Source organism: Lytechinus pictus, chromosome 14 (genome assembly GCF_037042905.1).
Source record: "Lytechinus pictus isolate F3 Inbred chromosome 14, Lp3.0, whole genome shotgun sequence".
Classification (NCBI taxonomy): domain Eukaryota; kingdom Metazoa; phylum Echinodermata; class Echinoidea; order Temnopleuroida; family Toxopneustidae; genus Lytechinus; species Lytechinus pictus.
The window spans coordinates 8102533-8116936 of NC_087258.1; the positions used below are offsets into that span (position 1 = coordinate 8102533).

At 36.3% G+C, this 14404-nt stretch overlaps 1 protein-coding gene across 2 annotated transcripts in view; it reads right to left on the reverse strand.

The window, feature by feature from the left end:
* The window catches only part of LOC129276298 (sialin-like), a 19891-nt gene extending 7548 nt beyond the window's left edge, over window positions 1-12343 (reverse strand). For both annotated transcript variants that reach the window (XM_064109299.1, XM_054912692.2), the window contains exons 1-3: window positions 11978-12343; window positions 2042-2253; window positions 1122-1364 (exon numbers count right to left, since the gene is read on the reverse strand). In XM_064109299.1, the coding sequence (XP_063965369.1) occupies window positions 1122-1364; window positions 2042-2253; window positions 11978-12089 (567 nt within the window). In that variant the 5' untranslated portion in view covers window positions 12090-12343. The remainder of the gene's footprint in view (window positions 1-1121; window positions 1365-2041; window positions 2254-11977) is intronic.
* Window positions 12344-14404: the final 2061 nt, after the last annotated feature.

Sequence of the window (14404 nt, forward strand, 5' to 3'; positions counted from 1 at the left end):
ACAACTCAGTTATTTCATGTACATCCATGCTATCTTATTGAATATATCAGATTTTCCTCAATGCATTTTTTTTCCTTGTCGTCTGGTTTTTGTATGTTCAAACTGCACCAATTTTTGTTTTCACTTTAACATACACGTTTCTGTGAAGACTTAGTGATACATATTTACCCGAGTGTGTTGTATATTGATGAGAAATCGTAGCATTGCGATTCAGATCATGAGTTTTACCACATTACTGAACAAAGAAATACACTCGACACACTGTGGTGAATGTTTATTACAACGTTAAAACAATCTACCCAAATTAAAAAGGGTATCCAATATATAGATTATGTGTGTTTAAACATTAGATTATATTAATATAATAATAAGATTTTCGTAAAACTGCAAATAAAATCGAGGTATTTTTAATTTGAATTTAGTCATTGTTTTTAATATAGGCTCTTATTACATGTAAGTGCTCGTCATGTTTATTACATAGTTAGATACGTGCGTTACACATAGAGCGCAAATCACGGTGAGGTTTGAAATGTGTTAAAACCCCGTATTTTGTAATAGTGTCACAGTGATAAAATAGTGTAATCAACTACACGAACCTTTATACTATGCTGACGAACTGGGTACTGTGTGACATAATAACACTATTCCCTAAAATATGAGTAAATCACGTTCTTGTGCTTAGATGTATGTCCAGAGTCTAATTTCAGATGGTTTGTCCATAACAAGATGAAACATATTCATGATATTGAATAAAAAAATAGACAATGCTTTCTCAGTTCGATATGCAGTAAATAAGAAGGGAGGTATTTGTATACAGTATAATTTTTTATGCCAGTGTGAAACATACGATTTAACATAAATAAGTGGTACTGTTACATTTATGACATTAAGAACCTTCGTATTAGGAAATGTAAGATAAATAATTACAATTAGAGCATTTGGTTGGTGCCATGTCTTGAAAAAAGACATTCAGACAACCAAACCATCATAATCCCACATCTATATTTGTAACAACTATTAGAGGTCTCAGTTTAAGTTAAATTCCTGCCCTCAAACAACATCAAATAATTAATCATGAGCGACTGATCTCCGATAAAATGAAAGAAACGAAAATTACCCACCTCCGCCAAACCTGACATGACTCGCAGCGCCATGATAGCTGGAACGCCACCTCCATAAGCAGCTAGAGGAATGAATAAAGATGTCACGGCTGAAGTAAGGTACCCAAAGCCGATGATAATGGTGGTACACTGGGGGTATCGGTCGGCCAGTAACCCTGACGGGACCTGCAGTATTGGGAAGCCATAGTAGAAAGCGGCTAGGATCTGCTCTTGTGTGTGTGAATCCCATGGAAAATCGCCTTCCTAGGTTGGAATTCAGATGAAATAAATTTACTCACCACACATGCCTCAAAAGTGTATTACTATAAGACGAAATTTCGCATTTATAACACGTTGTTAACAGTTAAATCATCTGAAATGTATTGGAAATTTCATCTATCATTTCAATCTTATTAACCTGCCTTGACTTTTTCTTTGTCATGTATTGATTTTTCGTGAATAGTTACAATTTTGCATCTGACGATGCTTTCGGTATGCTCTCACACGTACATACGTACACGCATCCCCACCCTTATTACACACTTCCCTTTGAATAAAGAAAAATAGAGAGATGCAGGGACAGTGGAATGGTGTTAAACACTATAAATACACGACACAGTAACACGGAGCTCGGCTACTCGGTACAGCAGACGACATTCAACACCATCTCTTAACACGAACTGCCGGAAGTACGTCATTATTTTCCGAGGTCAATTCCAACACCGGCATCATTAATTTTCAAGAACGGTGTTGTGGCTAATATGTTGTTGTTGTCACAACACCAACACCAGATTTCAACACCCTACTTGAAATCACCAAATGTCTCCCCAACCATAAACCCTACTCTCATTCTTTATCTATCTATCCATCTTTCACACCATCCATGTTTCTGACACCCATCGCCTTTGCTCTCTTTTCTGATGAACTTTGAAGATTCTTACCACCAAGGTATCATCCGACTCATTGAAACCTGACCTCTCAGGGCAAAGTTCAGCAGTGGAGTTCACGGGGTCATAGGTCGCACTGTAAGTGCTGTTTGCCATCGCCGTCATAGCAACACTAATGTTGACCCGATTAATAAACGCACATGTGATACCCATAAAAGCTATGTAGCTCAGAGTGTAACGGCAAGAGCACAACGGGCTACCAGGCTCTAGGACAAGGTAAGAAAAATTATGAAATTGTAATATTAATAATTATAATTATCGATATCCATTCCAGTATACAATTGGCCTTATTGTACTCATGCTTCTTGTATATTGTTTTTTCTTATTTAAATCTTGTTATGTGTTTTTTTATCTTGTGATTTGTTGATGAACAATTTGACAAAACAATTGAATGAAAAGTAGTTGATTTCCATGAAAATAAGTAAATGGATGCTTGAAAGATTCAATGAATCTCCGAAACGAAAGGCAAAAACAATGTAGGATATCATTGTTTAGCAAAATCATTGTGATAATAATTAATTTAACCCTTCTGACTTTGAAAAAGGCATACGCGCCATTGAAAATGCTTTGTAAAATTTTTCTATTTTTCTTCAAAACAGGGTACAACATTTATATTCTTGTGTAGATAAAATAAATCTATCTTTCCCTGCTCTGCCGTGTCAACAACAAAAAAGTGCTGACGTGTCATTTTTCCTCACCATGCTCACTCCGGTCATTCAAATAATGGCTGATACTAAAGAAATGATTTACGACCGCTAAACACTCAATTAGAACTTTTATTGTGGAATGTATCACAGATTTAGCATTAATATGACCTTTTGTTCCTTCGCTTCATTATCAGATAGTTGTTTTTGCAAACAAGGACGTTCAAGAAAATCAAATAAACCGGGTCGAAATCCATTCAGTGTTTGTTCAGAAAGATAAAACCAGATTTCCCTAGCATAGACTTTAAAAATCAATGAATATCGAAATAGTTTGCATGCATTTCGTCAGGAAGAACTTAAGTGAGCACTGTCAATTTTTGTAAAGCTCGCAGAAATCTGTTTGCGTAGAAATGCTCGTTTTCACGCTGTGTCAAGGGGAAAGGGCGAAATCAAACTTTCCGTGCGAAATATTTCTCATACACTTCCCTTGCTAATTTAGTCAATTGAAATTAAACGGATACATTCAAGCATTTTGTAACAAATTTGCCACCAAAATTGACATTTCAATACTTAGTAAGCACAACCTTTACGCTTTTTGTGCCAGCTGGATCTGAGGACATAACTGAATCTGAAGAAATGTTTATATTAGACATCTCCAGCACTTTTTCAATAAGTTTTTATCATTTAAAGTGGGTTTACATTTCATTTTTCATTTAGTACTTGTTTCTCTACATTTTTTCCAAGCTTGACAATGATTAACAAAATGAAAATCAAGCCTAAGCCATTCCATGTAAATCACAGCTCAGTGTAAAGCAAATATCGTCACGATGGCCTCGGTGTGTGGGGGAGTGGGTTGAGGCGCAATGCGCTCTTCGAAGTATTTTGGGCAAGGAAACAAGTTAAAAAGGTAAAATATATCTTCAAATCAATTTTACTAGCTAAATTCCATGGCCCGTATTCTGATAGCAGGTTTAACTTAACCCTAGTCTAAAGTTAACCCTGGTTTAACTAAACCTCCTCTAAACCTCACCTCTGGTCTAAGTGTAGTTTAATTATTTTGGTATTCTGATAGCCAGGTTTAACTAAACCTGGGTTAAACCCGGGTTTAAATTCTTTTTGGAAATAATAATCCTCTTTTAACCAAGACTAGCACCTTTTTGGTAAATTAGTGCTGCAGGGATGACTGCAACAAAGTTGAAAAAATGTCACTAAAGTTGTTTTTTCTTAAAAATTTGGATTTTATGGAAACTAATTACAACTATTGTAGTGAAAGAAAAGCATTCATCACCCATATATGGTAAGAAATTTTCATTCAGATTATCTTTATATTTTTTAATTACTAAAACATTTCAATCCCAAACCGAGTGACCTGCATAGTTTTGTGTGTATCAGTCCCATTGATTGCTTTTCATGTTTGTCAAAATCTAAATTGAATAGATTCACCTCACCCACTCTAGACTAGAGTCTAGACTCTAGTCCTATAGATCTAAAACAATAAGTTAAGAGGTCGACATCTTTATTCTAACTTTATGTAAGGGGAAATTTTTGTAACTTTTGAGAGTAGTCTTGGGTCTAACATTAGGCCTAGGCTAGTATAGTTAGATCTAGCTTAGGCCCAATTGTTTGGAGGAGAATTGAACATTGTTTTGACTTTTTTTACTTTCCTGAAGCAAACCGTAGTCTAGTGGAGCAACCGAGACTGAAGCTACATTATACATATTTATAGTATTGGTCTAGGCCTGGAACATCATTCAGGAATTAGGCTGGCTTAGCCTTGGGACAGGGATAGATATAGATCTATATTCTAACCTTATTCTTAGTTAGAATCTACTAGACTAGTAGAATAGATCTGATTTGTCTTAGACAAAAAGCTTCAGTCTCTGTATTGTTCCGCTGAGTCTATGATGAGTATGACAGTCGACGTTGCCGTTGGCCTCTCTCACCATGGCAATGTGATATGACAATAAAATGTCAGAATTTTTTCAATAAATCCCCAGAAACGACGGTTATTCCTGTCTACAGTGTTAGATCTGACTATCGCTATGCATTGCCATTGCTTGCCAAGTAACTAGGCCTGGCTAAATGACATCTCTCTACTCCTGTTTTAGGTCCATATCTGTTTCTTTGAAGAGTTTTTATTTTATTTAAATATTTTTGGGGACTTGTTTAGGTTTCCAGATCCAGGACTAAAAAACAGGCCTAAACCTAGACCAACAACAGCTTAGTCTTGACTAGACTAGGCCAGGCCTAGATTTATGTAAGAATTTAGATCTAGGCCTTACGTTAGTCTGTGCTATCTAGTCTACTGACTTACTGTATGATCTAGAATCTCTAACGCTGGCCTAGTTCTAGACTAAATAACTTAGACCCTATCTAGATCTAGAACTAGATCTGTATCAATCTAGGTCTACATGTAATAAGTCTAGATCTAGAGATTTGTAGACTCTCAATTTAGATTCTAAATCGAAAAATAGTAAATGTAGGCTAGTCTACAGTAGATCTACTCATCTAACCTTAGGCATGACAAAAGAAGTAGGCTAGAGATCTAACGGATTATTACTAGATCTAAAGAATCTAGATCTAGGCCTAGATCTAAAGCTAGGGACTTTAGTTCGAGATCTAGAGGTCTAGCACCCCCCTTAAAACTAGAACTAAGCCTACAGCTACATGTAGTTCTCTATGTAGCCAAACAACAGTTAGCATTGACTATTGTCTTAATCTTATTTTGGTGTGTGTAGTTACCATACAAACACATATTTTGATGAATGAGAAAATGTGTCTTGCAGATTATTTTACCTCAAAATGAGCGTAGGCCTATGTCATAAAATGAAGGAGTTCAAACCGCAAGATTTTCACCTAATTTCATTATGTAATATGTTGTTACCATGGCAACACGATTTCTGATACACCCAAATATATGTCTTGCAGATCTATACCTCAAAACCAATGTGTGAGCCAACTTTTATAAGAATTGGTTGAAAAATGAAAACTAATTAATGAAGGAGTTCGAACTACCAAATTTTCACCTTATTTTCGTTATATAATATGTTGTTACCATGGCAACACGATTCTGATACAGGCAAAAATATGTCAGACATCTTCACCTCAACATTAATGTATGTGCCAAATTTTTAAGAGAATTTTTGAAGAAGTTGGAAACTGATAAAGTAGTAAATCACAAGATTTTCATCTAATTTTTTATATTTGATTTGTTACCATGGCAACATTTTTTTTTTTATAAAGACATAAAATATTTTTTGCACATCTTCACATCAAGACTAATGTTTGTACCACATTTCATGAGAATTGGTTAAAACTTAGGAAGTAGTTGGAATTGCAAGATTTTTACATAGTTTTTGCCATAATATACCGTTTCCATGGCAACACAATTTCCAACACATGCAAAAATGTGTCTTGCAAATCTTCACCTCAAGACTTATGTCTGTGCCAAATATCATGAGAAATGGTTTGAAAATTATAAAGTAATTAAAACCACAAGTTTTTCACCTAATTTTCGATATTTGATATGTTACCATGGCAACGCGATTTTTTATATACTTTAGGCATAGAATATGTTTTGCACATCTTCACATTAAGACTAATGTATGTGCCAAATTTCACGAGAATTGGTTAAAAACTGAGGAAGTAGTTGGAACAGCAAGATTTATGCTTAGTTTTTGTCATACTATACCGTTACCATGGCAACACAATTTCCGACACATGCAAAAATGAGTCTTGCACATCTTTACCTCAAAATCAATGTGTTAGCCAACTTTCTTGAGAATTGGTAGAAAACTGATTAAGTATTTTAAACGGCAAAATTTTGAACCATAATATACTGTTACCATGGCAACACAATTTCCGAAAAAGGGAAAAACAATTCTTACACCTCCTTACCTTGAGACCAAAGTGTGTTCCAAATTTCATGAGAATCTGTTAAAAACTAAGGAAGTAGCTCGAAATGCAATATAGGCATAAATTCTAAAAAATTGTTGGCCATGATTTGTTGGATTTAAACCAGGCTTAAACTACCCCCTGCGCGAGTTTAACTTTTTGAGGATTTATTACCACACTTAGACCAGGGTTAACTTAAACCTTGCTATCGGAATACGAAATTTAAACCTAGGTTTAAATATGGCAGTTTATTACCACACTTAGACTAGGGTTAAGTTAAACCACGCTATCAGAATACGGGCCCATGTGTTTATCGGTTACAGCCCGATAGTCCGCGGGTCCGATAGTCCGCGAGTCCGTTAGTCCGCGGTGTGTGTAAAATTATGATCAGGATATAGTGAGATGAAATGCCATCGAGAGGTCAAAAGGTCAAATGATACCAGACCATGGGTTCCCTTAATAATAACCCAAAATACAATCGCCCCTGACAAGTACTTCCCCGGGAAGGGGGGGGGGGGTTTGTCAAATATATTGCTGTACACATGCGTGACCAAAAAATTAACGCGTTTAATAAGGGTATCAAAAACACAAATTTTCCCCAAAAAGGGTGGTTTTGAAAGGTTGGTCATTAATAGTAAATCGCGGGGTCAAACATTTTTAGGGTATGTTTTCACTAAGCTTTTTCCCCGGGGTCACATTCTGGCGACAACTTATTTAGGGGCCAAAGTGTAAATAAAGCCCACTGAAAACTTGTTTAGGGGGTTATTTTGCACACAGAGAAAACTCGTTTAGGGGGTGTTTGGAAATAATTTGGTCACGCATGTGCACAGCGCAATACATTTGACTGCCCACCCCCCTGGACTACCCAGGACCAAAATCCAATTGAAACCAGTTGGATTTCCAACTGGTTTCAATTGGTTTCAACTAGTTTCAATTGGTTTTAACTGGAATATAACAATTTCCAGTTGAAACCAGTTTGGCAACTGGAAATCCTAACTGGAACCTGTCGGCCGCGTTGGGCAACTGGAAATCCTAACTGAAACCAGTTGGGTAACTGGAACCAATTGGGTAACTGGAGATGACTTCTAACTGGAAAGGTGATTAACTGGAAATTAATTCTAATTGGAACCAGTTGGGTAACTGAAAATAAAACTAGAATTACCAATTGGGTAACTGGAAATCCTAACTGGATCCAGTTGGGTAACTGGAAATGACATCCAATTGGTATCCAATTGGAAATTTTCCAGTTACCCAACTGGTTCCAATTGAAACCAGTTAATTTGCACATTATCTGCCAGTGTGCACAGATTAATGTTTTACGTGATTCATCATCATTTACAATGTATCTATTTAAGTATTTTCCATTTCAAGTACCATACTTGTTTCAGATAAGTGTTTAGAATGCTTAGCAGTGAAAACCATGTTCATAATTGTTTTAGATTATAATTAAAACAGATTATAAGCTAATTAGTACACCACTAACTGTTACAAAATTACATCAAATACAAATACATATATTTGAAGATCTTTCATATAAATATATACATATGAAAGTCTGTTTCATCAATGCCCTTTACATTGGTATTAATAGACATTATAACACAGCTTCTATGTTGGCATGAGCAATAGCTAGTGCAAATTCTAACTAATTTGTAATGCTTGTTGGATTTTTCTCTTTTTATTCAAATCAACTTTTTGTTGTTGGATTTTTCTCTTTTTATTCAAATCAACTTTTTGTTGGGGTGCTCCAATTGGATTCAACTGGTTTTAATAGGGATATTGGAACCAATTGAAACAGTTGCCCAATTGGTTTTAACTGGAACCAATTGGCAACTGGTTTCAATTGGAATCAGTTGTTCCAATTTCTCTATTGAAACCAGTTGGCCAACTGGTTTCAATTGGTTTTGCTCTTATTGGTTTCAACTGGATTTTGGTCCTGGGCACTTCAAGGAAAACATTTCCCCCCCCCCCCAATTTACCCTCTAGACAAGTTCCCCTAGTAGGGAGCCTTAAAATGCCATCGACTTGACGACATACTTTATCTTGCCTTGTCGACTTAATAAGCTTATTATGTCGACATGGCGAGATACGTTATCTTGCCAAGTCGACTTTATATGTCAACATGGCGAGATTTATCTTGCCAAGTCGACTTACAACAAGTTATAAGTCAACATGGCTAAATATTTGGATTCTCGCCGGGACTTGTTCACTTCATATTTCGGCAAGTCGACATATCGACTTGGCAAGATAAAATATATCGCCATGTCGACGTAATAAGCTTATTAAGTTGACATGGCAAGATAAAGTATCTCGCCATGTCGTCGAGTCGATGGCATTTTAAAGGCTCCGTACAAGGGGTAATTATCCGGGGTAATTGTCAGAAGGGTAAATTTCCGGGGGGAAGGGCATGGGTCCGCGCCTGATAGAACCCCATGGTCTCGTATCATTTGACCTTTTGACCTCTCGATGATATTTATCTCAATATTCTGACCATAATTTTACACACTTTGCGGACTATATCGGACCCGCGGACTAACGGACCAGCGGACCATCGGACCTGCGGACTATCGGACCCGCGGACTAACGGACCCGCGGACTATCGGGGGGTCCCCTGTTCTTCATGATTAAGGTCTACTTTTATTCTCATAACTTTCAAAATTCTGCGCAAATAATTTTTTCACTTACTTTTCAAAAGTAAGTGGTGCTCACTCAAACAGAAATATTTTTCGACATTTATATCGTCAATTGCTTAAATGAATCTGTACCAATGTTGAAATGTGGAAAAATCTTCAGGATATTAGAAATGTATAATTTTACAAGATTTTGTCTAAGTGTAAACTTTTTTGATACGCACTGTAGAATTCCAACGACTTGATCTTTGCACTAGCATGTATTAGTCATCAAACATGTGTATCATTTATGAGGATCTCTAAGTGTTTAGTTTTAAAGTTTGAATTCATTGTCAGATGAAATGAAATTGCATATCATAGCACACATGCTTTGTAAAGGACACAATACTAAATAAGGATCAAAATCAAAGAAAATGATTTAAAGTTTGAGATACATCTTATTCCCATTAGATTCGAATTTTCGTCAAGAATCATTGAATATAAAATGGTGGTCCATAAATGTTGATAAGATTGGTACTTTATTTCAGAATGATATGCAACTAATAAGCTTATCTTTCTTTGAGAATCACAGTGGCGTATCTACAGTGCGTCCCAAAAAAAACTATACACTTTTGAAATGGCTGCCAAATACAAAATGTAGCATTTTGGGGGAAAAGACTTACATATATGGAAAGCCAATAAAGTCAACTTTCAAATGACACCAAAAAGTTTGAAAACTATTAATGCTTGAGCGAGCACTGCCCACTGAAACAAAGGGTATGAAAATTAGGGTGGGCTGGAATTAGCCTTCCAATTTATGTAAGTTTTTGAGAGGCAAATCCTTTCGAACTTGCAAAGTTAAGGGCGATGTGATAAATTAATGATCAACCATGACCAGTTTTGGTTGCTTAAGCAAATTTTATAAATTATTAAATTGAACTTTAATGCATGAGTGAACACAAATTACACTTTTTGGGCAGCATTTCAACTTTATCATTTGGATCTCTTTTGGGCAGCATTTCAAATTTATCATGTGGATCTCAGCAATGTGTTCATGGGAGTCGGGAGAATAGGGGGTGAGATAGGACTTAAGTGAGAGAAGTAGGTTGATGGAATAAGGGTCAACAGAACATTCAGCCCCCGCCCCCTCCCTCTTTCCCGCCCTCCCCTCCTGTTGAGAGATTGATGGCTATTGTCATGTACGCGTGGAGTCCAGAGCAGAATGTTGATTATGATTAATTCTGAATTGGGACATCAAATTTTTCCTATCAATCATTCAATCAACAATTTATCAGTAAATCAACTTATTCAATGTGCAAGGTGATCAATCAAACATTCCTTTTTTTCAATTAATTATTTCATTAATCATTAAATTTCTTGGTAATCATTGAAAAAAACCCTGACCATCAGCCACCAGTCACTTGGCAGTTAAGTTTTGAATAGGCTACAATGCAGGAAGTGAGATAGAGAGAGGGGGGGGGGGCTGGGAAATGGAGGTGGAGAGGGGAGGGTACATATGACTTTTAATTTGTAAAATGAAAAAAAGAAGAGGAATGCCCTTTTAACCAAGTCTAAGCATATCTCGCCCTCTTGCTTGTAACGGGTACCATCACATTACTCTGACTCTCATGAACACACTTCTGAGGTTCACAAGATGAATATGCTACAATAAAATCACAATTCCTGTTCACTCATGCATTAAATTTCAATTTAGTAACTCATAAAATTTGCCTAAGAAACCCAAACTTATCTCACTCATTAATTTAGCTTAACAAGTTCCAAAGGACTAATCTCTCAGGAGGAGAGAAGCGGGGGGGGGGGGGTTGAGATAGAGAGAGGGGTTGCTAAATGTTCTGTTGACCTTTATCCCATCAACGTACTTCACCTACCTAAGTCATATTACCCCCTCTTCTCCTGACTGTCGTGAACACATTGTTGAGATCCACATGATAAGACAAAATGCTGCACCCAATTCATGATCACTCGTGCATTAAATTTCAATTTAATAACGCATTAAATTGTCACAAACAACAAACTGATCACAACTGATCTTTAATTCACCAAATAACCATCAACTTTGCAAGTACCAAACAAAAAAACCTGAAAGAAATTGGAAGGCTAATTCCAGCCCACCCTAATTTTCATACCCTTTGTTTCAGTGGGCAGTGCTCGCTCAAGCATGAATAGTTTTCAAACTTTTTGGTGTCATTTGAAAGTTGACGTTATAGGCTTTCCTTATCTATAAGTCTTTTCCCCCAAAATGATACATTTTTTATTTGGCAGCCATTTCAAAAGTGTATAGTTTTTTTTGGGACGCACTGTATAAGAAAACGCTGTCCCCTTCATAATTCTGACACTGGGCTTAGCAATGAAGTCGTACCCATTCAACAATTCTGACGGCGATGATTTCTTTGATTCTGGTCATTCATCAGATCAAAATTCAATTATTTTGTTCTTTACGCTTTTGCGGCTCTCCCCCTTTTCGGAAAACAACACAAATAGGGTCAAGTACAAACCCCCTCCCCCCCCCCCCACTCGGTACTCTAATGATAAAGTATTAATTATTTCTATCATAACAAGCCCGATTACTATGTTTACGCGTGACAAAATGATCTTTATCGGTTTATATTGATTGTATCACTAATAGCATATATATGCACCAGCCACATAATCAAAATCATGATAAAAGATGATACTGATAATGACAATACTAATAATGACTAGAACATTCTGACGCTATTTGTTGCACATGTGGAGAAGAAAAGAATTTGTCTAGTACTTGCTTTTTTTGCCTGGCAGGAGGGGTGACGATTCTTCCTCCTCTGTATTGCTCAAGTCCAAGGCGTCATGTGCATAATTCTTGTCTGGGGCTGGATCTGGACTAGGCGCCATCATGTTAAGGTAGAAGATCTTCGAATGTTAGTCATGCAGCATGTTCCTGTAGCGAGCTATATGAATCCTAGGAGTCACAAACTATCATGAACACCATCCCATTTTTCTTGATTATAATTGCGTTGTGTGCTAGAGGTATTTAGGTTTGGTTTTAGGAAGATGCAAAATACATCACATGACCACACGATAGAATACGTGCTATAAAATTGTTCGTACTTGGCATGACTATTAATTGCTACGATAAGGTGTTTACTTCCAAAGAAGGGCAATCATGACGTCACTTTATATACAAGATTGTCCATTCCAAAGTTCGTCTGATATGATATTATCTGATTTTTTTTTTCTGAATGAAGAAAGATAAGAGAAGGAGGGAGGGAGGCGGAAATGGGGATGATGAAAGAAAGAACAAGAGAAAGAGGCGGAGCCATTAATTGACAAAGTGGCGACCACCCAGACCCCCCTTTTTCAGAAGTTAAAAAGAGGGGAAGAGGCCAGTATTAAAGAGGAAGAGTAGATAATAGAGGTCTGGGCCGGATTCGAGAGGTGAACAGGGAGAAGGAAATTACGTCACAGATGCCCCCACCCCATCAAATTTCAAATTAAGGTTGCCACGCTCTACGGAAGTGCAAGAGTAGGTAAAAGAAATGAAATGCCTCGATAATTTTGCCGGGAAATTCTATGTTTGTTTGACATTTGCCGAACATTAGAAAGAGTATATAAACCTTTGCTTACCTTCTTGTATCCACGTGACAAAATAATTATTTTTGTACATTATTTAAAAAATATACAAAATTTAAAGTAAGGTGGTGTGACCTTATTTTGCTCGTTACCTTTTTATCCACACTCTCGAATATCATAATATCGACTTGGTATGTTGAAAATCTGATAACACCAGCAGAAAAACTCAGTTTAGTAATTTTCTTTAGGATAAGGTCTCTATCTGTGAAAAAAAGGCGAAACATGTGCAATTTTTTTTACCTTTTAGTGCGTCTGTTGTAATGAAATCCGAACTTCTCGACAAGCATCAAGAAATCGCCATTTTGCAAGTAGAGGTCTTCAAACAAGTAAGTAAAATGTGGTAAGTCATTTAAGAGTCCATCAGTTCTGATACAATTACCTCATCTTTATCTGATTGTTTTCTTTCCTAGAGCTTGGGAAAAAGAACCCACGACCCTCTGTTTCTAAGTCCGGAGACTAATCCTCTAGGATCTTGCCTTCCGTTTTGGTATTGATGATTTTAATTAATTTTGTGTGAACTGTGTGAGAATTTTTTGATTAAATATCAACTTCATAGTATTTTTTGAAATGTGCGCAAATTATGGTCACCCCATCATAAGAAATATCGATAAACCTTTAAATTATACTGTAAACCTCCTTTTCTTTCTCAGCGCTCTGCCCCCCCCCCTCTCTCTCTCTCTGTCTCTCTCTCCCTGCCTCTCTCTTCCCCCTTCTCCTCTCTCTGTCTCTCAATCTCTTTGTTGTTCTCTCCTTTCTTTCATATGATGAATATGGACCTAACGTATCCACTCCCATTGGAGTGCAATGCTTCCTCTTCTTGAGAACAGGTCCAAGCTGGAGAAATCCCCCAAAAGCATTTCAAATATCCCCCAAAATCACATTAATTTCAGGAAAAGTGAATAGCGATTATTTATTATTTATTCATTCATTCATGTTTTATTTATAACAAATGATAAAATAAGGTGAAGGGTAGTCCGGTTCAGTTATAAAAACTGCTATACAACGGAGCCCTCCACCTTTACAAACAGAACATAAACATGATAATATATATATAAATACAAATGAAAGTTAACATAAAATAAAACAAAAGTTATAATCTATAAAATAAATATTAAAAAAACAAAAACAAAGGAGGAATAAATATTAAAACAGAGTTTATGTTATTAAGGTTCAGCCAATATAACCTCATTTAAAAGAAAATAGAATTGGTGGATTGAACTGAAAATGGGATTTTATGTATAGGGAGCTTGCTTTATAAGAGAAAGATCTTCTTTTGAAGTCAGTTTTAGGGAATGAAATGACGAGGAGAGTATTTAGTGCCTAGCGGGTACAATATTTAAAGGTGCAATGGATAATTAGCAATTTTAAATAATTTGGGTTTTTTATATTAATCATTTTGAATACTAATAAACAGTATTGATATTTTAGTCTTTGTTCAGCGGATTGCCAATTTAGGGTTGTATAAAGTGTACACTGTGGTATGTTATAATCATTATTTAATGTTAATCCCGCACATCTATTCTGTGATTTTTGTAGTTTGGATAGATTTATTTTTGAACAGTTTCCCCATATAGTGCAAC